At 49.7% G+C, this 27,193-nt stretch overlaps 1 protein-coding gene across 7 annotated transcripts in view; it reads left to right on the forward strand.

The window, feature by feature from the left end:
* LOC146871232 (ATP-dependent chromatin remodeler CHD8-like) overlaps positions 1–27,193 on the forward strand; it is a 2,388,691-nt gene that overhangs the window by 1,276,079 nt on the left and 1,085,419 nt on the right. For all 7 annotated transcript variants that reach the window (XM_085650618.1, XM_085650635.1, XM_085650640.1 and 4 more), the window contains exon 26: positions 383–512. In XM_085650618.1, coding sequence (XP_085506744.1) covers positions 383–512 — 130 coding nt within the window. The remainder of the gene's footprint in view (positions 1–382; positions 513–27,193) is intronic.

A 27,193-nucleotide genomic window follows, 5' to 3' on the forward strand; every position in this document is an offset into this window, starting at 1 on the left:
CACACCCCTATGTCTGGAAAGACTTCTTCAAAGAAAAAACAACTTGCAAACATCCGTACCCAACACTAGATGGCAGAAGTATGCAAAGCATGTGAATCTACAGCTCTACATGCCAAGAATAGATGCTTACTGGGTAAGTAACATTATTCTTCCTTACCCACAGGTTATTGTTTCAGTTGGTTTGTTGGTGTTGTGTGTTTTATATGAGAGTTCCTCATAAATTGAACAAAGGATGTGCATGACGATAGACTCATTGCACCACAGTGAAGGTTGTCTACAAGTTAACTCAACTGGCTGTACATGAGTCCCTTTCAGGGTCTTTTGCTTAGAATTGTAATAAGTTCCATGTTTACCATTATGATCTTTAATTTATCTTTTCCAGGGTATGAGAAGTACAACACTATGTGTGCAGATCCAGCACTGTGCTTTCTGGAGAAGGTTGGACGGCCAGATGACAAGGCCATTGCTGCTGAGCATCGGGTGCCAGACAATTTTTCAGACCTCGTGGAAGGGTATGGGCCGGTCTCCTTTGCTTAAAATTGCTATGAGAGTTAGATCTAGCCATGTCTTTGCTTGTCCTTGACCTATACCCTACAGATTCTCCAGCTTTACCTTGACTTCTACACCATGCAGTATTTTTTAGGTCCATGTTCTGAAGCATACATGTTCATGCAAATTCCTCACCTTGTGAATATCTTTTTCTATGCTTGAGTATGGGCTGAAAAATATTTTCCCAGCAGTGACTCCCTAGCTCTGCCATGCAGCGCTAACTGCAAGTTAGCCTCTAGACAGGAACTAGCGAGTCTTTGTGTCATCTTAGTGGCATGATATCCTGTTTTTCTTTGCGTCACAGATTTTGTGTAAAGCTTTCAGGCTGTCTCACAGACCAATTACTCGTATTTCAACACTGACTAGATCAGATATGTCAAAGCTTCTGGCATGAGCTTTGCAGACATGTTGCAACCAAGTTGTCCGCACAGTCTTGGCACGTGAGTCTTTCTGGAGGCAAAGTTATTTTTTTGCTTAGGCCCACAGAACGGTTCGCAAAGGCTTTCTCGCTGGGGAAGCCATCTTCCATGTAACCTTAGGAATTAGAAGTTTTCTTTCGGGAAGTGGTCTTGCAGTCTGCTTGCTGTTCCTTAGTGCTGGTTTTCAGCTAAAATGATGAGTGACATTTTCGGTATGTTGTGGCCTTCTGGCTGGTGAAGATGATTCTTTTCAGGATGGCTTGCTACCCTCTGGGATGCTTGGTGATTCTGGTGGCTGTGACCTGGATGTCTCCTGATGGCATACGGACACAGGCTTTGATGCCTAATGCAAAGTTGAAACCAGCGAAGTCACCCTTCCACCCTTTTGTTCGTGCTTCACCAGAAGAAGACATTTCCTACTCGTCTGTCTCGGCTTCGGATGGACTTTCATTCTTTACTACAGTTGTTCAGACAATGGCGGAGGTTTAAGAACTAAATTTGCCTTTTGCAGAAGTGAAAGTATCAATTCTCTCTCAGGGGATTGCCATTGATAGTTATAAGCACTAAATAGTCTGGCCCACGTGTGGGGATCCCAGAGCACTTTTTTTTTATCGTATGTCTTAAGTGTAGATGTTCGGCTTTCTACATGAAGGCCTGTAGAAACATTGTACAGCCTATAAGGAAAGCAATAATTGCCAAATTCTTCAGATTGTACTTTAAAAAGGCTAAGAAAACCCATGTATATGTTTATTTAAAGCCAAATACCTCCGTAGAAAGCATGCATCGCTTTCTTAAAACCTTTTTTGTAAGCGTAGCAAGATGGAAGGACAGTGTAGCCCTATAGGCTGCCATTATGTTGGTGTAAAACAGCTTCTGTTCCTCCAAAAGCCCAGAGACCACCAGTATCCCATCAGGCCCAGCAGGTGGCAGTTGCTTCAGTTCATTTTTTTAGGCTCTTGGTAACAGGTTTTTGGATCGCTGAGCTCAGCTTTTTTGGCTTTTTCTCACATGAATTTTTGTGACAACTGTTTGAGTCGACTGTTTTCAACTGTCCCTTGAATTTTTTGTCTTTTTCTGACAGGAATTTGTGGTATTTAGTTTCATAAAATGCCATCTTTATTTGACAAGTGTCCTGCCTGTGGGAGAAAGGTGGCCAGATCAGACCCTCATAATGTCTGCAAATCCCAAACACTGCTGGAAGTTCTCCAGGCGTACCCTGAGGGAAAAGGAGAAAATTTACCTCCATGGCAGAGAAAAGTGACACAGGCCGCATGTGTAGTCCGAATGTGGGACATTTAGGAAAGCAAGGAGAGAGCCAGTCACCTACCAGGGCTCTTCCACCTACCTCGGAGGACTCTGGCGTGGAAGATCCAAAAAGAGAAGCACGGCTCAAAAACGCTGTCATTCCAGATCAATGTAGATGGAAGGTACAAATCCAACTTGGTCTCCATCGAGAGCTGGGTAGATGTCTAAGAAGAGGCGAAGGTCGACGTTGAGAGTGGATAGGTCAGTGTTGATGATGACTACACTGTCGAGACACACGAGTTTGATGTCGAGGAGTGTGTCCACGTCAAGACCATCTAGGCATGCCGAAAAATCAAGGAATTCCAAGCAGAGACTCATTTAATCATCTTCAGACTCTTAATACTCTAAAGTGCACTCTCCATCTTCTCCCATAGTGCTGCCAGATTCTCCTAATCCTTCACCTTCATCTCCTCCACCACCACCACCACCGCCGCACCATTTCCACTTGCGCCAGTTCCTGATCCAGAATTTGTGGAAGCCCCTTGTCCAAGGCCTAGAGTTTCCAAACGACAATCGCTTTCTAGATCTTGCCATCATTTGCACCACTTCAGACATTGCCACAGGTCCCGGTGCTCTTCGTCTCGACGATTCTCTAGACGCCATCATCATCCGTCTAGGTCTGGGTCCAGTTCATGTACAAAGGTCAAGACACCATTCAACCTACTATTCCAGTGCATGCAGATACTCTCCAACGCTGTCCAACTCTCCCCAGCCACTTGTTTCCCCAGTGGATGATCCCACTACGTTCCAGGAGGTCCTGGTGAGAGGAGCTGCAAAATTAAACACGCTGGCTCTGTATATTCTATACCGAAGTGAGGTATACTGTGCACAGAGATGAGTGGAAACCAAAAGGTGGGCAGAGGTAAAGCAGATAGCACCTCACTCTCTAATTGTAGTAGAGTGGTCGAACAGTAAGGCTTTATCAGAGGGCAGTGTTAAGCATTTGTTGTACAGACTCATTCTGCAAATGACTTCACACACTCAAAGACTGAACTTCAGACCATCTGGTTTTGTATATAAATATTCTTTTACTTATTTTATTTTCTAGAACCAAGCAAGCCTGGCACAGGTAAGTGATAAGTAATTTGCAGTAAAAATACAGTTTGTAACACTGTTTGGATTGCAATTGTAAATGTACTTTGATTTGATTACAGTAGTGTTATACTGATAATGCAATGCTTTTAGTCTGTTTGAATACATCTGGTGTTCACGGGAGACAGAGTCTTTGGGATTGAAGGCAGGCAGGTCCTCCGGGTTTGTCGAGGTTGCTGGCTGCAGGACCTCCAGGATTTCCCTGGAGCATGTTCGAGGTGGGGACAGGCCCATAGGGCTGGGGCCAAGTCAGTGGGCATCCTCCTCTTGTTAGCTTTGGCACGGCTGTTCGGTCTTTCTTCTTCTTTTATTCTTGCAGGTTCTTGTCTGAGGAAGCAAGGTTCAGGTTTGCCCCTAAATACGAGATTTAGGAGTGTTTGAGGTAGGTAAAAAGGTTGGGACCAATGTGTCCCTTCCCTGGGGTGGGTACACCCCCTATTATGCCACCCTTCAGTGGGATGGAGGCATAAGCCTTAATGTGGTTGGCAGCCCAAGGCCCCCCCCCCCTCCTCTGCAAGATGGCATGGACTGAGAGTTGTGCTTCAGCTCGTCTCCCACACCAAGTGTTAGCTCATCGGGCTTGGGGGCTGTCGGTTGGTGGCTGCTCTTGGACAGGCCACAAGGTTTAGGGAGCAAAGCTTCTATGGATAAGCTCAGGGCAAAGGGGGATCCAAGTTGGCACACAAGCTGCAGCTATGTGGTTTGATTGAGGTAACATGCAATCACTGTATTATCGCATCTTTTCATTAGGTGAGGTCAAGTTGTTAACAAAATTGATCTTGAAGTTTCAATAGGTGCCACAACAAAATAGTCTTGGGGGAGGCATAAAAGCAAGAAAGCTCCAGCGCCAACGCGCGTTTCGGGGTCCGTCCTAAATTGGTGGGTCTCACCTTGTCCAGCACGCAGTATGATTGGATGGCAGGGTGAACAGCGGGAGGAGCGCCTGAGTTCATGTACATTCAGTCAAACACAACTAGAATCCGGGGATATCCAGTAGTTAGATAAAATAGATAATGTCCCGAGACATAATGAAGGGGGAAGCTAGACAGTTATTTAAATGAAAGGCGGTCTGTCAATAAAGACGTCCAAGTTCAGCCCAGTACCAAAGCGATGATATCCACATCGAAATTGGAGCTACTTTTTAAGGGACTATGTGACCTTGCTGTCTTTTGTATTGTATCCATGACGCATAGCACTTTCAAAAAAGTTCTTTCAGGCAGTGGGATTTTTTCTTGTTCATTACGTGTCCATGGTCTAGGACAGACAGGACCTGAGCTAAGGTCAACATTTTGAACTTCTCCTTCCGGAGGAATCGGTTGACGTCCCTGAGGTCCAAGATGGGGCGCAGGCCTTTGTCCTTCTTGCAGTGGCGGCTGGTGACATTTGAAACTGGTGTGGCGTAAAATGATTGTCATACTGCACTGTAGCGAGCGAATGTAGCGAGCGAGCCTGAACAACCCCCCGAGAAAATGTTGAAAAGAGTGCACAAATGGTGCATTTTCAAGCAAATTTGAAGTCTCATAAACCCCTCTTGACTAATTTGCAAATGTCCACTTTCACCTCGTCAATGTTAATTCCAATGAGTGGCTGAACAGAGTGCTGCGCCTGACCTACACAATGACGCCGTCAGACCAGGCATCCTGTCTTCCGTGGTTTTACTGCCCCCATAAGAACGACATTTCAAGTGCTCAGTGACAAAGGCCTTCCAGCAATGCTCCATCTTCTACAGATGGGTGTCTCAAAGTATTCAGAAAAACTCCACCTTGTGACTAACATAACTGAACATGTTGATATTGTTACTAATTGCAACCAAACCGCACTGTCCAGTGTTTCATATACTGTTTTCAATAAACATTATTCTGCGGAAGACACGTACGTTATTAAAGCTCATAGCACCTGTAATAAACGTACAGTATAACAAATACAAAAAGCTGTCTTTGTATACTTTGTCACCAGAACCCCTACAGTGATGGAGCATACATATCACTGAAAAAATATAATTTTTCTCTCGCCACACTCTCTCTCACACACATACACACACACATGCAAACACACAAAGACCACAGGCACACACTGCACTTAGAAAATTAAAGATTTAGCAAAATCTTTATTGCAGAATAAACACAATGCTCATTCCTAAACAAGATTGATAAATTGAGCCACAGTACACCATCTAAACCAGGGTGCCCTAACCCTCTGACATCACAAGGCATTGTCTTGTTTCCCATAACCCCAAAAACACAATTTTATGTTCACATGACCCCTAACCCTCTGACATCACAATATGTGTCTTGTTATGTATAACCTTGACACCACAATGTTCTGTTCCATGACCCACCATCCTTGGACATCACAATGTTCTCTTCACATCACAACTCACCATACTGTAACAACACAATGCCCTTTGTCATTGCTATAACCCTGGCATCCCATTTTTCTGTTCACATGACCATAACCCTCTGATATCACAATGCTGTGTCTCGTTTACTAAAACTTCGACTCCACAATGTTCTGTTCCATGACCCATTCAGAATGCCCTGTCTCGTTTCCTATAGCCCTGACATCACAATGCTTTGTTTACATCCATAACCTGTCACCCTCTGACATTACAATGCCCTGTCTTGTCATGACCCATCACGCTTGGACAGCACAATGTTCTCGTCGCATCACATGACTCTCCACCCTCTAACATCACAATGCCCCTTGCCATTTGCTCTAACCCTGGCATCCCAATGTTCTGTTCCATGACCATCTGACATTGCAATGACCTGTCTGGTTTTCTCTCATCCTGACATCACAATGTTCTATTTACTTTCTCCATAACTCTACTCACAAATCCACACAATCCTATGACATCATAATGCCGGATAACTCTCCTTTCAAAGCATGTGCTGACGCAAACTGACCGTCATGCATACTCTGAAAACCTAGAACCCAATTGGCTGTATTGGGGACACTTTTAATGAGTTTATTCTACATATACTGATGCACCAACCGACTGGCAGGATTCCGTTTATCCACGTGAACATCGCCTTAGTTGCACTGGCCACGACTTTGGTTGCTCGAAGTGCACAAGGATGCCACATGGACAGCAGCGGCTGGAGAAATGATTGTCCAAGTGCTAGAAATAAAGTACAAAACTAACAACTGCTGATGGAGCAGCATAGAGGTATTCTCAAAGAGCAACAGCACACCAAGCATACATGAACACAAGTTCAGGTATTTCACAGACATGCCATGTTTCTAATGCCCAAGCATGACTAGATGTCGCAGTTCAGGTTTTTTTCTTCACTTTCTTTCCAGCGCCTGTGGAAGGAGCCTTCGCCCTCCTCCTCAACCCTGTCTTCAGCATTATCGAGCAGATCTTGTGAGGAGGGCGAGGAGGTGGTGGTGGGGCGGGGTGACCTCTGCCGCTCAAGTGTAATGATTTTGTTCACTGCACCTGCAAATAGACTCCTATCCAAGGCCTGTGATTTTATATTTTCGTGCACACTGCGCATGCAGGCAGTCCGTGAGTGACATCTCTGCTATGATAGTGCTATCAGAAGCCTGTTGCAATTATATTGTGCACAGTGCCTGAAAGCAGCCTCCGACAGACAGGAGCCATTGCCCTGGCTTGTAATGCGCACCTGTTATCCAAGGCCACAGGTGGCAGTGCGCATTTAACCGGTTACGAGGTAGCGTCGCTGTCGAAGCGCTACAAGAATGAGGTCTGCTCTGCGCTGTCCGAGATCTGCACCTCAGTGGGTGCTTCTTGCTGAAGCAGCCGCACTTCGGTACACTTTGCACTGGCACAGATCGCCCTTCCTCTGCGCTGTGTGCCAGCCCGTGTCACAAGATGATGTGGAAAATGATGACGAGCTGGAGAGACTTCAGGAACAGAAAGAGAGTAAGATAGAGAGGGAATGGGAGAGACGTTAGGCTGTGAGGAAAGGGCCTCGGAAAGCAAAGGGTCCCCCGTAATTGCAGCCGGCATGACGGGCAGTGGGGATGGGGTGGGGGTGGAAATGGGATCGTCGTGGGGGGGTGGCAGGAGGGGTTTAATTAAAAAAATATATATATATTTAAAAACTTACTGTCCTGAGCCACCTCAACTTCCCGCCGTCTGGGCCTGCGTTTTTGAATTCTGGCTGCAGCTCTACTCGTCATCATGACAGGCAGCCTCCTCACAACGCTGCAATGGCCATTTTCTCTATGTAGGCTACAGCATGCAGCAGCCTACATAGAGAAAAAGGGAGAGTGGGCGGTCCTGCTCGAGGGCAGGGGGGGAAGTGGCTTGCCACTGTTGTGCATACTGACTGTTTGGTCGGCCCCAGAGCCAACCAAACAGTCAGTATGCACTACATTGGTCAAGTCACTCCCCCCCTGCCCTCGAGCAGGACCGCCTACCCCCAACCAGGCACTTCTGCTTTCTCTCAGTGCGAGAAGCAGAAACATAAATGGTAGTTTTGCAGCGTGAATCTTTCTGGATTCACTATGCTGTGCATTATTCCGCGATCTGGTGGTTGGGTCCGGATTCGTAGTGTTTCTTTATTTTTTATTTTTTTTGTAGCCCAGGTGGGCGTCGAAGTGCTTCCTGCGGACCCCACCTTTGGGGCGCCATCTTCAGATTCTTTTTTCCGCCGTTCTGTCTGGATCATCATCGAGAAGCTCCAGAGTTTTAGACGAAGGAAGAAGGAGAATGCGCGAGTTTCATCGAAGGAGAACTTTTAGAAGACTACAGAGAGAAAGGTATTACAGCCGGGACGACGAAGGAGGGGATCCTCGAAACTCTTCGACGCCCATAGGAAAATGCGCACTCAGAGGCTCTGAGCGCAATGGACAAGACACCATTTAAGTTCTGCCCTAACTGCCACCACAAGTACGCGCAGAAGGACCAACATCCGGTCTGCAACCTTTGCCTGCCGTTCGACCACGAGAGCAAGGACTGCAACGCCTGTTCCGCTTTCGCGCCGAAGACTCTCCGGGTGAGAGAACGTCAGAGGAGAGCCAACTTCAGCATGGAAGGCAAGGGTAAGGCCCCGTCACTGTACGATCTGGGCCTCTCCACCGACGATGAAGACAACATCGCCGAGGGACCTGATGTCTTCACGGTCGCAGAGACCGATAAGAAAACGCCTGACGAGGTAAGAGACACGTCGAGTACAAAACCACCAAAAGGGCCCCCAAAATCGGAAGGTGACTCTCGAAAAAATGAGTCAAAGTCCTCGAAGGAAACACCGGCGCCGAAAATTTCGACGTCCGCCAGTGGTTCAAAGGACAAAAGGCCGAGCGGATCCTTCGAGAAGGACTCCCAGGTGCCGAAGACCGCCGAGAGACAGAGTTCGTCGAAACAGACCCACGAGGTGGGACGTTCGGCGACGAAAGACAAGGCCGCATCGAAGCATGCTCTGTCGAAGAGACCTGCGGTCGACGCCGAGCACATCTCAAGCATGGAAAAGAAAAAGAGAAGGCTCGAGGCGGAGATGGAGAGCATCCTTCAGAGGAAGAAGGAGTTCGACGAAAGAATGAAACAATTCAAAATCCCAACGGTCCCGTCGACGGATGTCGTTGAGATAGAGGAACAGGGAGATTTCGACGCCGAAGAGCAGTCGAGAGGTCCTGAAGAGGAGGAAGAAGGCCCCTACTATGAGGGAGAAGATGATGAAGAGGATCAGCAGTCGTTCTACGGCTCGGCGCCGTCGACGACTCAGGAGCTGGAATGGCAGGACATCGACACCGAAAACCCCGAAGAGCCCATGGACTCGTATCCTTCGAGGCCTTCGCCGCCAGACGACATCGGGGCTTACAACATGGTCGTCAAGAGTGCTGCAGCAGCCTTTGGTGTGAAATTGGACGAGGAGAAGCCGAAAGCAGACTTTCTACTGGAATCTCTGCTCCCCATCCAGACGAGGAGCCAGTTCCTCCCCATGCTCCAAAGCGTGATGAACCAAGGGAAGGAGGCGTTTAAGGAACATACTGGTCCATCACACCCAGAACGGAAAAGAAGTACAAGCACTCCTCGCAGGATCCTCCTTACATCAAGGGATCAGTCACTGCCGACTCCATCATTGCTTCCACAGCCAGGAGAAGAGCCAATGTGCCGGCGACCTCGGGCCCACCTCCTGATAAGGAGAGCAGAAGGATGGACCTCACTGGAAGGAAGGTAGAAAGAAACGCCACAATGCACTGGCGCATGGCAAACTCAAACGCGCTACTGAACAGACACCAGTACCAGCATTGGGATGAGATGGGGGAACTAGTCCAGCATCTCCCAGAAGAGTACCGTCAAAGGGCTTCCCATCTAGTGGAGGAAGGGAAGAATATCGCCAACTCATGCATCAAGACTGCATTGGACGGGGCGGAAACTTCGAGCAGACTGATGGCCATAGGGGATCACTGAAAGGAAACAGGCTTGGCTCAGAATTTCTGGATTCAAGCAGGAAGTCCAGAATAACATACTGAACACCCCTTTAAACGGTGGAACGCTGTTCGGGGAAACTGTGGACGAGAAGCACACCCAACTGAAAAAGGAAAATGAGACGGCAAGATCCATGGGGGCCCTGCAATTCAGAGGGATGCGAAGAGGCACCCCAAATCGGAGACTCTACGGAAGGGGAGGAATCCAGCAGTGTACGTCGCACCAGGCATTCCAGCAAGTGCAGCAGGGTGACAGGGACAGCAGAAGCAGAACTGGCAATACCAGCCTCGAGGCCAGTCCTTTCGCGGGAGGGGAAACGGATGTGGCCAAAGGAGGAGAGGGGGAGACCAACCCTCATCTAAGTGACTACACACGCAAAAAGACGCTCACCCCCAGCATACCCCGAAGGGTGAAGCGCAATGTAAGAACACCAAGGGGGTTACACAAAACAAGCGCCTACGAACATGCAACACCGGTAGGCAGAAGACTGGGCCTCTACCTGCAACAATGGCAACAAATAACCTCAGACAAATGGGTTCTTAACGTCATACAGCACGGATACTGCATAGAGTTAGAGAAAAGGCCTCCAAACAAGAAACCAAAGAGAAGACAGCGCTCGGGTCAAGAGCTCGCTCAACTCAGGGAGGAGACACTTCAACTACTGAAAAAGAGAGCCATAGAACCAGTGCCATGCAGAGAAAGGAACAAGGGAGTGTACTCAAACTACTTCCTGGTACCAAAGGTGGACGAATCACTAAGAACCATCCTGGACCTAAGATTCCTAAACAAATTCATAAAGACGCAAAAATTCAAAATGACATCACTACAAGAAGTGCTACCCCAATTGCGAGGCGGAGACTTCATGTCCACCGTGGATCTCAAAGACGCCTACCTGCACATCCCAATGAACAGACGACACAAAAACCTGTTAAGGTTCAACATCAACCAGGATCATTATCAGTTTACATCCCTGGCATTCGGTCTAAAGTCCGCCCCAAGGGTTTTCACAAAATGCCTTGCAGCAGTAGCAGCATACCTACGAAGGGAAGGGATTCCTGTGTATCCTAACCTAGACGACTGGCTAATCAAAGCAAGCACTCGCGACAAGTGAGAGGAGCACGCAGAACGGGTGACAAGAACACTAACGAACCTGGGGTTCTAGATACACTGGGGGAAGTCATCGATGGAACCAGAACAGGTGAGGATCTTCCTGGGGGCGAAGATCATCACCATAGACGGAACGGTCATGCCCAGCGACAGAAGAACACTGGCCCTGCTGAACGAGACGCGTCTCTACCAGAAGGGGCGAGTTTTGACAGTGAGCAAGATCATGGGGATGATGGCGTCATGCATCCACCTAGTCCCCAATGTACGGCTTCACATGAGACCATTCCAAGAATGGCTGCAACAGCAATGGTGGTCACAAGCAAGCGGGAGTTGGGAGGATCTAGTGGTTGTTACGCACGCAGTGTAGGAGGAGATAGCATGGTGGAACAGGGAGAACTTAACTACAGGAAAGACCTTGATACCACCAAACCCAACTGTGACCATCACCACGGACGCATCACAAATAGGATGGGGAGCACACATGAACAAACTCAGGGTGAGGGGTCTGTGGACTCCGGCAGATGTGGTCAGACACATCAATTACCTGGAATTGAAGACTGTCCTGCTAGCCCTGAAGGCCTTCCAGAAGCAGCTATACAACCAGAAAGTGTTGATACAGACGGACAATACTACTACCATGTTCTATATCAACAAGCAGGGAGGGACACAATCATTCCCCCTTTCCACTCTGGCACAGGAGATTTGGAGATGGGCCATCCCACTCAAGATTGACCTGCTGGCAATACACCTACCAGGGAAGGAGAATGTGGAGGCAGGCTGGCTCAGCAGACAGACATCGGCATCCCACGAGTGGGAGCTCAATGGACAGGAAACGCAGAGGCTATTCCAAAGGTGGGGAACACCGACAATAGACCTGTTTGCAACACGCCTGAATGCAAAATGCCAAAACTTCGCATCCAGACAACCAGAAAAGCAATCTCAAGGGAATGCCCTATGGATAAGTTGGTCAAAGACATTTGCCTACGCTTTTCCACCGATACCGCTGTTACACAGGGTGCTCGACAAGTGCAGAACCAGCAACATGACACTGATCCTAGTAGCACCGCAGTGGGCAAGGCAGACATGGTTCTCTCAAATAGTGGAAATGGTACAAGGCACTCCTCACAAATTCACAAGAAGAAAGGACCTGCTCTCCATGCAGAACGGAGAGGTACTGCATCCAGAGCCAGAGAGCCTCAGCCTGGTGGCATGGCTCCTGAAGACTTAGTTTGCGCACCTGAACCTACCTCCAAGCACTATGCGAGTGCTTCGGGAGGCAAGGAGACCTACAACACGCAAATGCTATGGGGAGAAATGGAAAAGGTTCACAATATGATGCAGCAGAAATAAACTACTGAATAAAATGACAACCGAGTCAACGGTGCTTAGATATCTCACACACCTACTAAGAAGTAATCTATGCTCATCCTCCCTAAGGGTACACCTAGCGGCAATCGTAGCTTACACACGAGGGGAGAGAGGAGGAAGTCTCTTTACGTCACAGGTAGTAAAGCGGTTCCTGGAGGGGGCGAAAAGAATTGCGCCACCAAAGAGGATGCCGTCGCCGGCATGGAACCTCAACGTGGTCCTAACAGAGCTTATGAAGGCGCCGTTTGAGCTCATCCACAAGGCCACGCAGCAAATGCTGACAATGAAAACAGCCTTCCTGGTAGCGATAACCTCGCTGCGCAGAGTGAGCGAGCAGCAAGCACTGACACTGCAAGAGCCCTACATCCAGATACACAAGGATAGGGTGGTTCTAAGAACGAACCCACACTTCATGCCTAAGGTGGTGTCGACATTCCATATGAACCAGACAATTCAGATACCGAGTTTCTTTCAAAACCCCACAACAAGCGCAGAAAGGGCACTGCACACTCTAGACGCTAGAAGGGCAGTGATGCACTACATTGAGAGGACCAAGGAGCACAGGAAGACCAAGCAGCTCTTTGTCTCCTTTGCAACTAGTTTCCTGGGCAGACCCGTGACAAAAGCCACCATTGCACGATGGATCGCACTGACAATACAATTCTGCCACAAACAGGCAGGGCAGGAGCTATCGGATGGGCCACGAGCCCACTCCACAAGGAAGAAGGGAGCAACTATTGCCTTTTTGGCAAATGCGGCCATTGAAGACATATGCCTGGCGGCAACATGGGCTTCAGTGCACACGTTCACTAAGCACTATTGCGTGGACATACAGATGAACAAGGAAGCACAAGTAGGACAGAAGGTGCTTCAACACATATTCAACAGACAACACTCCTCTACCACCCAGCCGCCACAAAGATAGCAAACCGCTACAAAGTCTATGCACAGCATAGTGAATCCAGAAAGATTCACGCTGCAAAACGAATAGTTTCTTACCTGTCGGTGTAGTTTTGCAGCTTGAAGATCTTTCAGGATTCACTAGCGAACCCACCCACCTCCGCCAGGAAGATGAGGATGGAGAAAGAGGTGGAAGGACAAGGAAGAACAGAATAATGGAAATACTAAAGGAAATTGGAAAAGGAAAATTAAGAGAACGCCTAAGGTTAACAAAAAAGGGAAAAAAGAACCTGAAGATGGCGCCCCAAAGGTGGGACTTCCGCAGGAAGCACGACGACGTCACGAGAGGTGCACCAAATGGTGGGACGTCGACGCCCACCTGGGCTACAAAAAAAAAAAAAAAAGACTACGAATCTGGACCCAACCACCAGATCGCGGAATAATGCACAGCATAGTGAATCCAGAAAGATCTTCAAGCTGCAAAACTACACCGACAGGTAAGAAACTATTCGTTATTTCCATTTATGTTTCTGCCTTCTCGCACTACGAGAAAGCAGTGCGGCCACACCCCAAAGGGGGAGCCGCCACTGTCTTTTTGGGTAACAGGAAGTGGTGGGAGTAACAACCACGGGACTCGCTTGATAGCTCTCTTGGCCAAGAGAGCCGAATCTTCCTGACTGAGAAGAGCTAAGTATTCCTTCGACATGCGATGGAGTATTGGTGGCATGTAGTGAAGGGTATTCTCGAAGGGAGGGAGTAGCCCCTTCGGACTATCTGCAAAACCCACCTGTCCGTGCCAGTGGGGGATGAGAGAAAGTGCCATCTTTTTTGCCTGGTATGCCCCCACTTTTTGCTGAATTGCGGAATGTACTTTGACCGAGTGTGCCGTGGACTCCTGCCAATCAGGTGCCCAGGGCCTATGTCCCTAACCTAAATCCCAAATTGGCAAACCCTGGCCACATGTCAGCCCCTGGTAAATGGTACCCTAGGTACCCAGAGCCTTGTGACCAGGGAAGGCCTCTAAGGGCTGCAGCACTTATTGTGCCACCCTTAGAAGCCCTGTACCCTAACACAAACGCACTGCCCTTGCAGGCTGAGTGTCTGGGTACAAGACCAAACAGAGTCGACATGGCACACATTCCCGTGTGCCATGCCCACAACCTACACTGCCCTGGCATACATCAGCCACCCCTCTAGCTGGGTGCCCTATGCCAGTGGTGTGAGCACAGGAGCATGAGCCCTGTGCCCCTACAGTACCCAGGTCCATTCCTGGGCACTAAGTGCAGTGCTACCATTTAAGAGTATATGGTGCTGGGAGCTCGTCAAACACGAACTCCCCAGCACCATGATGACAACACTGAAGACTGAGAAGTTTGGTATCAAACTTCTCAGCACATTAAACCCGCACTGATGCCAGTGTGGGATTTAATGTGCAATGCACTACAGAGGGCATCTTAGAGATGCCCCCTGAAACCTAACCTACAATCCATGTCTTGTCTGAGAGGCTACCTAGGCTGCCACACAGCAGACATGTTGCTGGACCCCTGGGTGGAGAGCCCCCGCTTTCCTGAGACTGCAACAATGCACATCCTGGGCGAGGTGCTACGTTTCCTCCTCCAGGATGGGCAGGGGAACTGCGAACCCTGCACACTCTGCACCCGCCAAGCCTGGCCTGTGCTGGAGTGGACAAAGACCCCGAGGACGTCCCCCCCGGCGACTGTGACCCCGAATCCGGCACCCAAGGACCCACCTCGACGCTCCTGACGACGCCTGCAACCTCAGAACCAGGACCCCCCCCCCCCCCCCCCCCCCCCCCCAACCGCGATCAACAGAGGGTAAGATTTCCCGACACCAGAAGGCAGCCTTGCGGTCCCCTGTGCCCAACTCCTGGGTGCCTACCTATCCTCCAACTACCCAACTTATCTCTCGAAGTGGTGGTCACACCTGATGAATCTTCGTCCCCGAGCTTGCAGCCTTTGTTAGTTTTTGAGCTTATCCATTGAGCGCCCGAAGGCTCAAAAGCACCTTGCACCCAGCCGCTCGAGTGCTCATTGGAAACCAGTGTCTCTCTCACCTGACACCTGTATCCATTAGAGCCTCTATCCTAGTTCCATTAATCCAAGGGTACTGTGAGTATTGCTTTACGTTGGGTGGCCACACAGCTACAGTGACAAATTCAACTTCCCCCAATGAAGCTAGAACTGCTTCAGTGTGCAACCGGATTTGCTCTGGGCACACTGTTGATCCAATGTGGAGTGTGGAGACTGACTACACCAGGAGTATCTGTAGCTGTAGGACTAGGGGCCTACTTGCTAGGGCAAGCCTTGTCTCCAGTTAAGTGTCCCAACATCTTACCGTTGTTACACCAGCCTTTCGAGGATCAAAGTTCCCCCCCCCCCAATAGGGCTGTGGAGTATAGGGAGTGTTTTGGGACTCACCCCCCCTGTGCAGGTTGTTGGGGCCCTTTAGAAAACTCAGACTTTTTATCTTTGGGATTCTCACCACCTTTCCCCTGGGGAGGTTTGGTGACCCCCTTCTTTTGGTCACCCCAGTGGTTGTCTTGGTCACTCTAGTCTTGACGCAGTGGTCTGCCTTCTTTCCCAATTATTGGGGAGAAATTAGACCTAGGTCTACCAAATGCTGATGTAGCTTTTCATTCATGCAATTACTTAAAAGATGTTCCTTCATAAACAAACTGTAAAGTCATGCACATTGTGTCCAGTTAACCCACTGTCTAGTGTCTTTAACCCCTTGTGTGCCACGCCCTTTCCCCGCCCTGTGCCGGCCGTTACATTAGCGGGCGGGGTTCATGACGAGCTGGACTCGTCATGGGCACAGCAGGGGTTAATGAGTAGTATCCAAAATCAATCCAGGACTGGTTTTGGGTTTTGTGAGCCCCCTGAATCTAATTCTGTACTCCTCAGTTCCGAGTCCAAATCCCTCATTTAGAGTTCTCTTCATGAGGTCATAAGACCCAGCATCTGACCCAGAGAGGGTCAGGAGTCTGTCTCTGCGGTTACCAGAGAACAGTTCCCACAGGAGTGCCCCCCAGAGAGGTTTCTTCACCTTTCTCATGTCACAAGCCCTCTCAACGGCTGTGAACCATTTGGTGATGTCATCACCCTCCTCAAATTTAGGGACAATCCCTTTGGGGATTTAAGGATCATAAGATTGCTCTTTGTCCGTATTATTTGGGTTGCTGCCACCATTGATGGGTGCTAAACCCATCTCCATTCTTTCTTTTTTTAGAGCCAGGAGTCTGGACTCTAGATCCAATCTTTTGGCCAGCCTTGCTAAAAGGCTGTCTTCCTCATTGAGGCTGTCCTAACAAGGACCTGAACCACCTGTGTGGCCTCTAGGTCCCCAGAGGTCAACTGTTGGAAGTAAGTGTACAGGGACCCTTTCTTCCCTATTAAGTGATGAAGGTGGGTACCTATCTCCATCCTCCTAACCGCCTTCCTCTTCTGCTTGGTCATCACCATTTTCAGAAGGGTGAACATTTTCATTCTCAGCCAATAGCTCCTGGAGCCTTTGTTTGGTTGGATGTGGGCCCATTGCTATGTTTTTAATTCTGCACAGGGACCTTACTTCCCGAAAAGACAAGTGAAGGTAAGGGGTGAGGCCAAGCTCCTCAACCATGTCCTCTATGCCGTTATGGTTATCTTCACTAATAGCTGGGTTCTTGTTTTGATACATTCTAACAAAAAAGATTCTAACCCCTCTACCCTTAACTATAGTGACTTTTCATTTTCTAAAATCTTAAAGAGACTTAAGCAATGCCCTAACAAGACTTTTAGTAGTTTGGGAAAAAATGCCAATTTGAAAAATCAGAAGTCTAAAGGCAGTTTAGTTCTGTCGTTTGATCAGGTGGTAACCAAGTAGTCCAAAAAGTTGTGTATCCACCGGTGATCCACCAATGTAAGAAACTGGCTCTATATATACTGCACCAAAATGAGGTATAGTGTGTATAGAGTTCAAATGTCCCCTGAGGTAGACAGTGGTTAAAGTTGGATAGAACCTTACTCTTTTTGTGGTAGAGTGGTCGAGCAGTAAGGCAGTATCGGAAGACAGTGTTAAGCATTTGATGTACACACTCAGCAAATGAATTCACACACTCAAGAACTGAACTCTAGGCCAATTGTTTTTGTATATCAATATACTGTTTATTTTTAGAACCAAGCAAGCCTGGCACAGGTAAGCATTAAGTACTTTTCAGTAATAAGTTACTGGATATAGAACAGTTTGAAAATGCAATAGAAATTGTACTTAGTTTGATTTACACGGGAGCAGTAGGTTGCAACTCTTATCAAATACAGTACATTGAAATGAATAGGCTTTTTCAGTAAATTGCAGGCAAGTTACTTTTTACATTACTTTTCTAACCCAGTGCTGGACACCTAGATTCAGCACTGGGGCATTTCCTGCAAACAGGTGAGTAAATAAGTTTTGCATCATAGACGTCTTCTATAAAGTGCTTTGTATTTTTTTTTTTTTGCTTTGGGAGGTTGCGAAACCTGATCCCTCTGGTGAGGCTACAACCCCCATCGTGTGTGTGCAGGCTCTCAGATTATTTTTTCCACCATGGAGATCGGAGGTGCCCCGAAGACTTCGGTGAAAAGACAGCAGCAGACGCATGCAACAGAGGAGGCCCACCAGAAACTCCAAGGAGAAAGGTGGTAATAACAGAGTTGCATGAGGGGTTATTCTTGAGCAAAGCAGCTTGTTTGGCGCTGCTCACATTATTCCTCATGCCGCAGGGCAAGTACATTTTTCGTTGCCTTTTACAAAACTGTCCCCAGACTGTTAAGGGAATGCTCTGCACAGAGCGAATGCTTCATCCACAAACGAGGTAAGAATTTCCTCTTGAATGTATGATGGCATCATGACTGAAATGCTCCACGCACAAGCGCAGGACTTTAAAAATGTAAGCCGCATTTATTAAAAATAAATAAATCAATAGATCGGAATATATACTAGTCGGTCGAACCTGTCTGTATTTACAGCACCGTGTTGGTACGCATGCAGGGTTTTGGCACTGCATTTCAAACGCACAAATAATCAAAAGGCTTCATGGGAAGGGATTATTTCCCAGTCTTTACTTCATTTTCAGACACAGCTAGAATTTAGCTCAATCGTGACCTACACTTAGAAGGTAAAGGGCGTAGTTTTACTTAAAGAGAAAATGTAAAACTCTTTAAACGATTGCCAGCAAAGCAGGGTGCTTAATTCCCTACTATCTAGCTAGTGGGCATAACAAACATTTATAAAAATCAACAGAGACCCCATTTTAACTAGCGGCAAAGCCAAACCTTTTGGTTTGCACGTAGCACAATTATCAATACGGGGCCTGTCCCCCCTCCCTGATACATATAGTATCAAGGAGGCTTCTAGCATTCCACTGTAAAGGCCATAAAACTCTCCTGTTCCCGCCGAACACGAGGCCTTCATGTCGACCTCTGAGGCATCATAAATCAGGGCCTTATCTCCAGGAAGCGCATTCCTGAACGGCCTTGCTAAACAGGGCCTCGAAGGGGGTTTTAGTTTCTCAATAAAGGCGTACATAAATTAAAGCACTTAATTACGTTTTTTCATCCTCACCTTCCCAAAGTCCAAAATTTATTGTAAGGGGGTTTTTCTCTGAAAAACCCAAAACCATGCTATATCACATATAGCAACCATATGGCAACATTTAGCAGTTACTAAAGCACCTGGCTATAATAATTCACTGCAAAGCTTTTTCGCGCAAGCAATACAAGACAAAGCATTTCACGCAGGCTTCACAGCTATTCTGTACATAAGCCTCAAATATTGCACTACCAGAAAGCCGCTGCTAACATAACACAGCGACAAGGAACAAATAATTCACGGTAAAGCATAGGGCATTCAATAAATGAAAGCCTCATTCATGCGCAAACAGGCAGGCGCTTGCAAAATAGCACTAAGTACTAATATGCGCACAAGTGCAGTGTTACCTGCTGAGCCACTACGTTCAAAGAAGTTGCAATAGTAGGGGACCTTGCACATTAAGCCTATTATACCAAAATAACACATATCATCAGGATACTCTATGGGAAATACAGATGCGGTTTATCGCACACCCATAAAACAACTTGTGCTATATAGCATATAGCACACACAGTTACAAAACATAGGGCAATAATCTGAAAGAAACACGTTAGTTAGATTCCTCACCTTAGAATATCCCCAGGCGTCAGGCTGGATCCGGAAAGATTTTTGTAGCAATGCCCCTTGCGCGTCGGTAGGCGTCGTCTGCGGCTCCGCGTCCGTCGTCGGCATCGTGCGCCGGAATGACGTCGTCGGAGTACTTAGACGCCGCCCTCGTGCGCTGACGTCAGTTCTTCTTTTTTCCGCGCCAGTAAGCGCCGACCTGGGAAGAGCTTACCCCTAGTCATTTTTTGACTGACGTTTTTGACTTCTTTTGGTCTATAGACTCGACTCTGGTGCCGGTTTCAAGGCCTGTGACGCCGGTCATCGCCTGATGTCGGTGACGGATCACCATCGCCGGTGCCTTTATTGCCTGGGGGCCGACCATGACGCGGAGTCGTGCCTCGATTGCCAGGCCTTGACGTTGAAAGTTTGGCGGGAGCGGTCCTGTAAGCTTCTCGAGCTTCGGCACTCGGCTCCGCGCCGCTCTCAGTCCCGGTCCAGGAGGAGGTCCAAGGACCGATCGCGGAGCCGCAGCCATCGTCCTCGCTAGTCGGGGTCTTTGGGTAAGTCTAAGCACTCCAAGAAGTCCAAGAGACGACATCGCTCTTCGGACTCCCCTCGCGCGACTCGGCTGAGGGTCAGGGTGGTCCCACCCCTGCGGCTCCATCGGAGCCGCAGGAGCCGCGTCCGTCCCCATACCCGCCGGTCCCTGGGACTGACGCGACTCCGGCGGAGGTCAGTGCCTTCCTCTCGGCCATGAGGGGCCTGGCTCTGCCGTCGACGCCTGTAGGCGCGCCTTCGGGCCCCGCAGGTTCGACTGGGCGACGTCGCGTGCCGGCGGCTCCGGCGCCGTCGACGGCTCCGGCCTCGACCTCACGACACCTCCGCCGGCGCCGACACCGGTTCCACCTCCGGCGCCGCACCCGACGTCGATGGATGACCATTTCATCTACCGTCCGGCTCCGATCGTTCCTCCTGTTTATCAGGAATCGGATGACGGGGGTGACTGAGAGGGGTCTGAGGACCCTATGGCCCTCCAGGGTCAACTTGCACAGGACTGGGCAGACGAACTGGGGGATGCCAGTGGTCTGGACACTTCGCCGGACGCTGGCTTCATCTCTCCTCCGACTGTGGCCTCAGAGGAGGGTGCAGCTTTTTCAGTGGTGCTGCGCAAGGCGGCCGAACCCCTAGGGCTGGAGTTGCCTGCTGTGGCCGTGAGGACTAACGTCCTCACAGATGTCCTTCAACCGACAGCAAGCTCCACTGAGCCTCTGCTGCAGTTTAATGAGGCCCTCATAGACGTTCTGCAGGGCACTTGGTCCAAGCCCTCCACAGTTCCTCCTGTGGACCGGAACGTTGTTCGGCGCCACCGCCCTGCTCCGGGCGACCCCAGTTTTCTCTCCCAACACCCAACCCCCGAGAGTCTGGTTATCCAGGCCTCAACCTCCCAATCCTCCTTTCCGTCCGCTCCTCCGGATCGGGAATCCAAGAGGTTGGAACAGTTTGGCAAGAAACTGTTATCGTCCCCGAGTTTGGGGCTGCGGTCTTTAAATACCGCTTGCCTTTTGGACCGTTATTCCCACTCTCTGTGGGATACGGTGGAGAACGTGCTGCCCTTGTGCCCGTTGGAGACCCGGGCACGACTCACTCAAGCACTTGCTGACGGCCGAGATGCAGCATGGCACGCCCATTACTTTCTGGTTCCCAAGAAGGGCAAAGGGGGCCTACGCCCGATCTTGGACCTCAGGAGCGTCAACACCTTCCTCCGGAAGGACCGGTTCAAGATGCTCACTTTAGCTCAGGTTCTGGCTGCCCTAGACCCTGGAGACTGGATGGTAGTGTTGGACTTGCAGGACGCTGATTTCCACATCCCCGTCCTGCCGGCCCACCGACGTTACCTGCGGTTCACGGTGGGTCAGGAGCACTTTTCAGTTAACCGTGCTCCCCTTCGGCCTCATCAGTGCCCCTCGGGTGTTCACGAAAGTGATGGCGGTGGTCGCAGCTCATCTGTGCCGATCAGGGGTTCCAGTCTTCCCCTATCTCGACGACTGGCTGTTGAAGGCGGGCTCGCCCCAGCAAATAGTCTCCCACCTCCAGACTACGGCCGACCTCCTGCACTCGCTGGGGTTCTCCATCAATGTGCCGAAGTCGCACCTGAGTCCCTCCCAAAAGCTACTTTTCATTGGGGCGGTTCTCGATTCGGCGCAGTTCCGGGTCTATCTGCCGGAACAGCGGGTCCGGGACATTCAGGCCCTGATTTCCATCTTCTGGCCTCTATCCTGGGTTTCGGTCAGGTTGGTGCTGCGGCTTCTGGGGCTGATGGCCTCCTGCATCCTGTTGGTACCTCACGCCAGGTGGCGGATGTGGGCTCTGCAGTGGGACCTGAAGTTTCAGTGGGCCCAGCATCGAGGCAACCTGTCCGACCATGTCTTGATCTCGGAGGGCACTGCAAACCAGCTGCAGTGGTGGCTCAAATCGCGATTGGGTCAGCGGCAGATCCCTCTCCCTACCTCAACCGGAGCATGTCGTAGTGACGGATGCGTCCCTCCTGGGATGGGGGGGGGCATATGGGAGCGGCGGAGATCAGAGGACTCTGGTCTCCGGCGGAGACTCTGCTCCATATCAACCTCTTGGAGCTGAGGGCGATCCGACTTGCACTAAAAGCCTTCCTTCCCTCTGTCTGGGGAAGTGTCGTGCAGGTGTTCACGGACAACACCACCGCCATGTGGTATTGCAACAAACAGGGCGGGGTGGGGTCGTGGACCCTTGCTCTGCGCCTCTGGACATGGCTGGAACATCAGGGCATCACCCTGGTGGTTCAACATCTGGCGGGCTCTGTGAACGCCAGAGCAGACGAACTCAGCCGCCGGTGCATGATGGATCACGAATGGCGTCTGAACTCGGACGTGGCGCAAGGTCTCTTTCTGCAGTGGGGTGAGCCTTGGTTAGATCTATTCGCCACCGAAGAGAACGCGCAATGTCAGCAATTCTGCGCGTTGGAATTTCCAAGGCGGCACTCGCTCGGAGACGCTTTTCGTTGCGAGTGGAGTTGCGGTCTGTTGTATGCCTTTCCGCCTATACCACTTCTGCCCAGAGTGCTGAAGAAGATCAGGCGCGACCGGGCCCAAGTCATCTTGGTGGCTCCGGATTGGGCACGAAGGTACTGGTATCCCGAGCTACTAAGTATGTGATGTCATTCTGGCAGCCAGGCGTCCCTCCACAAAGACGATATACGCCTGCCGGTGGAACAAATTTGTGGCATGGTGCACAGCAAAGGCTGTGGATCCCCTTTCTGCCCCTCTTTCTGAGGTTCTCCTCTTTCTTCTTTCTTTGGCCCAGCAGGGCTCTGCTCTGGGCACCTTGAAGGGTTATCTTGCTGCAATCTCTGCTTTCTTAAGGCTTCCTGATCAGCCTTCTCTTTTCAAGTCCCCTGTTGTCTCCCGTTTTCTGAAGGGCGTTACTCATATGTTCCCCCCCCTGTTCCATTCGTAAGGCCTCAGTGGGACTTGAACCTTGTTCTCACTTTTCTGATGTGCGCTCCCTTTGAGCCCCTTCACAACTGTCCAATTTGTCTACTGACTCTGAAAACTGCCTTCCTGGAGGCTATCACCTCCGCTAGGCGGGTGAGTGAGCTCCAGGCTCTGTCAGCTAAGCCTCCCTTCCTTTCGGTTCATCCGGATAAGGTTGTCCTCCGGACACGCCCTTCTTTTCTTCCTAAAATCGTGACTCCCTATCACATCGGGCAATCTGTCACGCTGTCCACCTTCTTTCCGCCTCCTTCACAAGATGGAGAGGCTCCACCGTCTGGACCCAAAACGTGCGCTGTCCTTTTATTTGGACCGCACAAAACAGTTCCGGGTGGACGACCAACTTTTTGTTGGATATGTAGGTGCTAAGAAGGGTAAAGCTGTGCACAAGTGGACCATCTCGCGATGGGTCGTGTTGTGTTGTGTATTAAACTCTGCTATTCCTTGGCGAAAAAGGTCCCTCCTGTTGGGCTGAGAGCCCATTCCACCCGGGCCACAGCGGCGACCACTGCCTTGGGACGGAGAGTCCCCTTGCAGGACATCTGTCAGGCGGCGACGTGGGCTTCACTGCACACGTTTGCCAAGCACTATTGCCTGGACAGTCAAGTCCGGAGAGATGGCCACTTTGGCCGTTCTGTTCTCCAAGACTTTCTGGTGTGATCTTGGTTCACAGGCCCACCTCCGGGGTTGGTATTGCTGGGGTATCTATTCTAAGGTGAGGAATCTAACTAACGTGTTTTTCAGATGAACAAGTTACTTACCTTCGGTAACGATGTATCTGTAAGAAACATTAGTTAGTTAGATTCCTCACCGACCCACCCAGCCTCCCCGTTCTGCGAACCGACATCTAGGGTTAAGGTTCTCCCTTTCAGGGCCCTAGATTTTTTGGCACCAGTGTCTGTCTCTTGCATGGCTCAGCGTCCCTGGCGCGGAATGCTATGTATAAGAACTGACGTCAGCGCGCGAGGGCGGCGTCTAAGTACTCCGTCGTCATTCCGGCGCACGACGCAGACGACGAACGCGGAGCCGCAGACGACGCCTACCGACGCGCAAGGGGATTGCTACAAAAATCTTTACGGATCCAGCCTGACACCTGGGGATATTCTAAGGTGAGGAATCTAACTAACTAATGTTTCTTACAGATACATCGTTACCGAAGGTAAGAAACTTGTTTAAATGGTCTGGAGAGGCTCACAAAGGCGGCATGCCTTTGAATCTTCTCCTTCGTGAACCCTGCCCAACCTGGATATGCATTATTTCAGGCCCCCGAGAGCAGCAGCTCTCGACCCAGGGGTCCAGAAACATGTCTAGTGGTGGAAGACTAGGTAGCCACTCAGTCAGGTCACTAGAAGTTAGTCGAGTTTCAGGGGGCATCCCCCTGTTTTGCATTTTACATTAAATGCCACACTGGCATCAGTGTGGGTTTAATGTGCTGAGAAGTTTGATACCAAACTTCACAGGCTTCAGTGTAGCCATTATGGTATTTTGGAGTTCCTAATGACAATCTCCAAGCACCATATACTCTTAATGGCAGCACTGCACTTACAGTGCCCTGGAATGGACCTGGGCACTGTAGGGGTACAGGGCTCATGCACCTGTACCCTCACCACTGGCATAGGGCACCCAGCTAGAGGGGTGACTGATGTATGCCAGGGCAGTGGTTTGTGTGTGGGCCTGGCACACCGGGATCTGTGCCATGTCGACTCGTCAATTTGTTCTGCACCAAGACACGCAGCCTGCAAAGGGGGGGGGGTGTGTCAGTGTCAGTGTACAGGGCCTCTAAGGGTGGCAGCCCTGAGAGGCCTTCTCTGATCACAGTGCCCTGGGTACCTGTGGTACCATTTACCAGGGGCTGACCTGTGGCCAGAGATGCCAATTGGGTTTAGGCTTCAATGCAGTTTTAGGGAAGGAACATAGGCCCTGGGTACCTGATTAGCAGGAGCCCAGGGCACACTCAGTCAAAGAACATAAGCAACTCAGCAGAAAGTGGGGGCATACCATGCAAGAAAGAGGGCACTTTCTCACAATGACCATGCACACTATCACCTAAGGGAGGAGTCCCCTATCTCAGAGACTAGGGAAAACTATTTCCAGAAAAACAAGTGCAAACATCCAGACCTGACACTAGATGGCGATCTTACGCAAATCATGAGATTCTACAGCTCTACCTGCCAAGAACAGATGCATACCAGGTAAGTAGCATTTTCCTTCCTACACAGCATAACTAAAAAGAACAAGCATTTACAATGCAATGGTCTCGGCATTGTTAAAGTTAGAGCTATTGGCATTGCTCATGACATTATTTTTGTTTTGGTTTTTAAAACATTTAAAGAAACGGCATTGTTATTTACAATGTCAATAGCTTAATCTCTCTCAAATGCGAGACCTCGGGCCGACTTTTGCGGGTATTTCTCAGTTGGGAGCAAGTAATGCCCCTTTCTCGTTGAACATCTGTGACTGTCTTTCAGTCTTCTGGGAATTTTTGAGGAAATTGAATCAGAGAAGCGCGATTGGTTCTTTAAAGCTCCGAGAAGTCCTGCAAGTCCTAAAAGGCGCGAGCAGTTTTAAGACGTTCTTAAAGTTCTTTGATAACACGGGATGTGGAACGTTTGGATTTTCTAGAAGGTTCTCGTAAAATCCGCATTGTTCTTGGGCGCGCTAAAAGTCCTGGAAAGCTCTTATGTGATGCTCTAGAAAAGTGAGACTTATCGGTGGACAAGTGACTGACAGGATGCTACGGATGGTTCCAGCAGCTCGCGGACACCCAGAGAGTTCCAGCATACATCGAAAGCGCTGGGAGTTCCTAGCAGGTTGGGAGCTTCCCGAAGACCTGGGCAGCGCTAGAAGTTGGAGGAAGCTTGCAGGCGGCCGCGCTCCCTCTGAGTACCACCCCGGCTTGACCGAAACGCAGCGAGAGAGAGATGCGATCAGTCTCCAGTCCCCACCCTCCAGCAAGTGGGAGTCACTGGAAATATTTCACCTCAATAATTAGACATAGAAATGCGTGGGAAGGAGGAGGGCGGGGGCTATAGGAAGGAGTGAGCTCTCCTGACTGAGGGGCGAGGTACTGAGCTCTTCACCTGCAGGCTAGAGGCAGGGAAAAGTGAGAAAACGTCCAGATACGGAGTAAATTGGAAACCTCGTCGTGAATGTGCAAGATTCAATATGGGCGTTAATTAGTGGTCGCAACTAAATCCGTCCCACCCCCTCCTCCCCCCTGCGACCCATGGCACTGCCAATGTGACCCCTGGCCTGAAAGGTCGCCACAGCAGTGCCAGGAACAAAAGCTAAACACGGCTCTCGCGAGCCTTTTAAAACGCTTTCTATTGCAGCAAGCGGGGGCGTTTGGCTGCCATAAATAAATTCAGCAGTTCACCTCACACTGCAAATTTGTTGTTGCTGTGTTGAGAGAACCTAGCATAAAAGGTGATGTTTCTCGGTGTCACATGGAATTGTCAGATGAAAGGAAAATATGACGGAGATGTGAATATCGCCATGAAGAGTATCGACGTACATGGGGCTGCCCGCTGTACAGAAGTCTGTCTCCCTTAAACACATGGCTCACCTCATCGACTCCTGTGGTTTGGCCTCGTAGCACACAGCACAGACATGTTTTGGCAACACGACCTCTGGGGCTGGAGAGCCTGATACGCCATGAACACCACCGCCTTTCTACAAGGTCAAGCAGAAATGCCTCGGAGAAACGCTGCGGCGTTTTCGGATTCAGGGGCGTGTTTTTCTTTCTCTCCTCTTGCCATTGGCTGGAATGTTTACATTCCAGAGGAGAGAAAGAAAGTAAAAAACACGCCCCCGAATCCGAAAAAGACGGTGCTTCTTTGGAGATGCAAAGCTCTTCTCCAATGGCTGACCAGCATTTAAGAGGCCAGCCAATGGAGAAGAGGGAAGAAGAGGGGCGGGTTAAAGCCCCACTTTTAAAACAATAAATCTCGCGAGCGAGACTGCGCAAGCGCAGCCTTCGCTAGCCGAGACCTAAAAAGGTGTTATAAGGCGGACAGCACTGGCTGTGTCATACAGCCTTTTTACATTACTTTCAGTCATTTGCAACACAGCTAAGAAACAAAAGCAAAGCCAATACATCTCACATATTGAAGACCTATGCCAATACTTTTGAAGGTTCTGAACCAACAATTCTTGTTTCAGTCACTTGTGATGAGGTATATTAAAGGTTAGACAGCCAGGCTCACCTAATCAGTTTGTGCTGCCACAGTGGGACCTTATCTTGAAATTCCTTGTGAGTATGCCTTTCGAGCCCATGCATAGCTGCTCACCGGGCCACTTGACCTTTTAGACTATCTTTGTTTGCGATTGTATCCTCTCATTGCATAAGTGAACTGCAG

Source organism: Triturus cristatus, chromosome 1_1, assembly GCF_964204655.1.
Source record: "Triturus cristatus chromosome 1_1, aTriCri1.1, whole genome shotgun sequence".
Taxonomy (NCBI): Eukaryota; Metazoa; Chordata; class Amphibia; order Caudata; family Salamandridae; genus Triturus; species Triturus cristatus.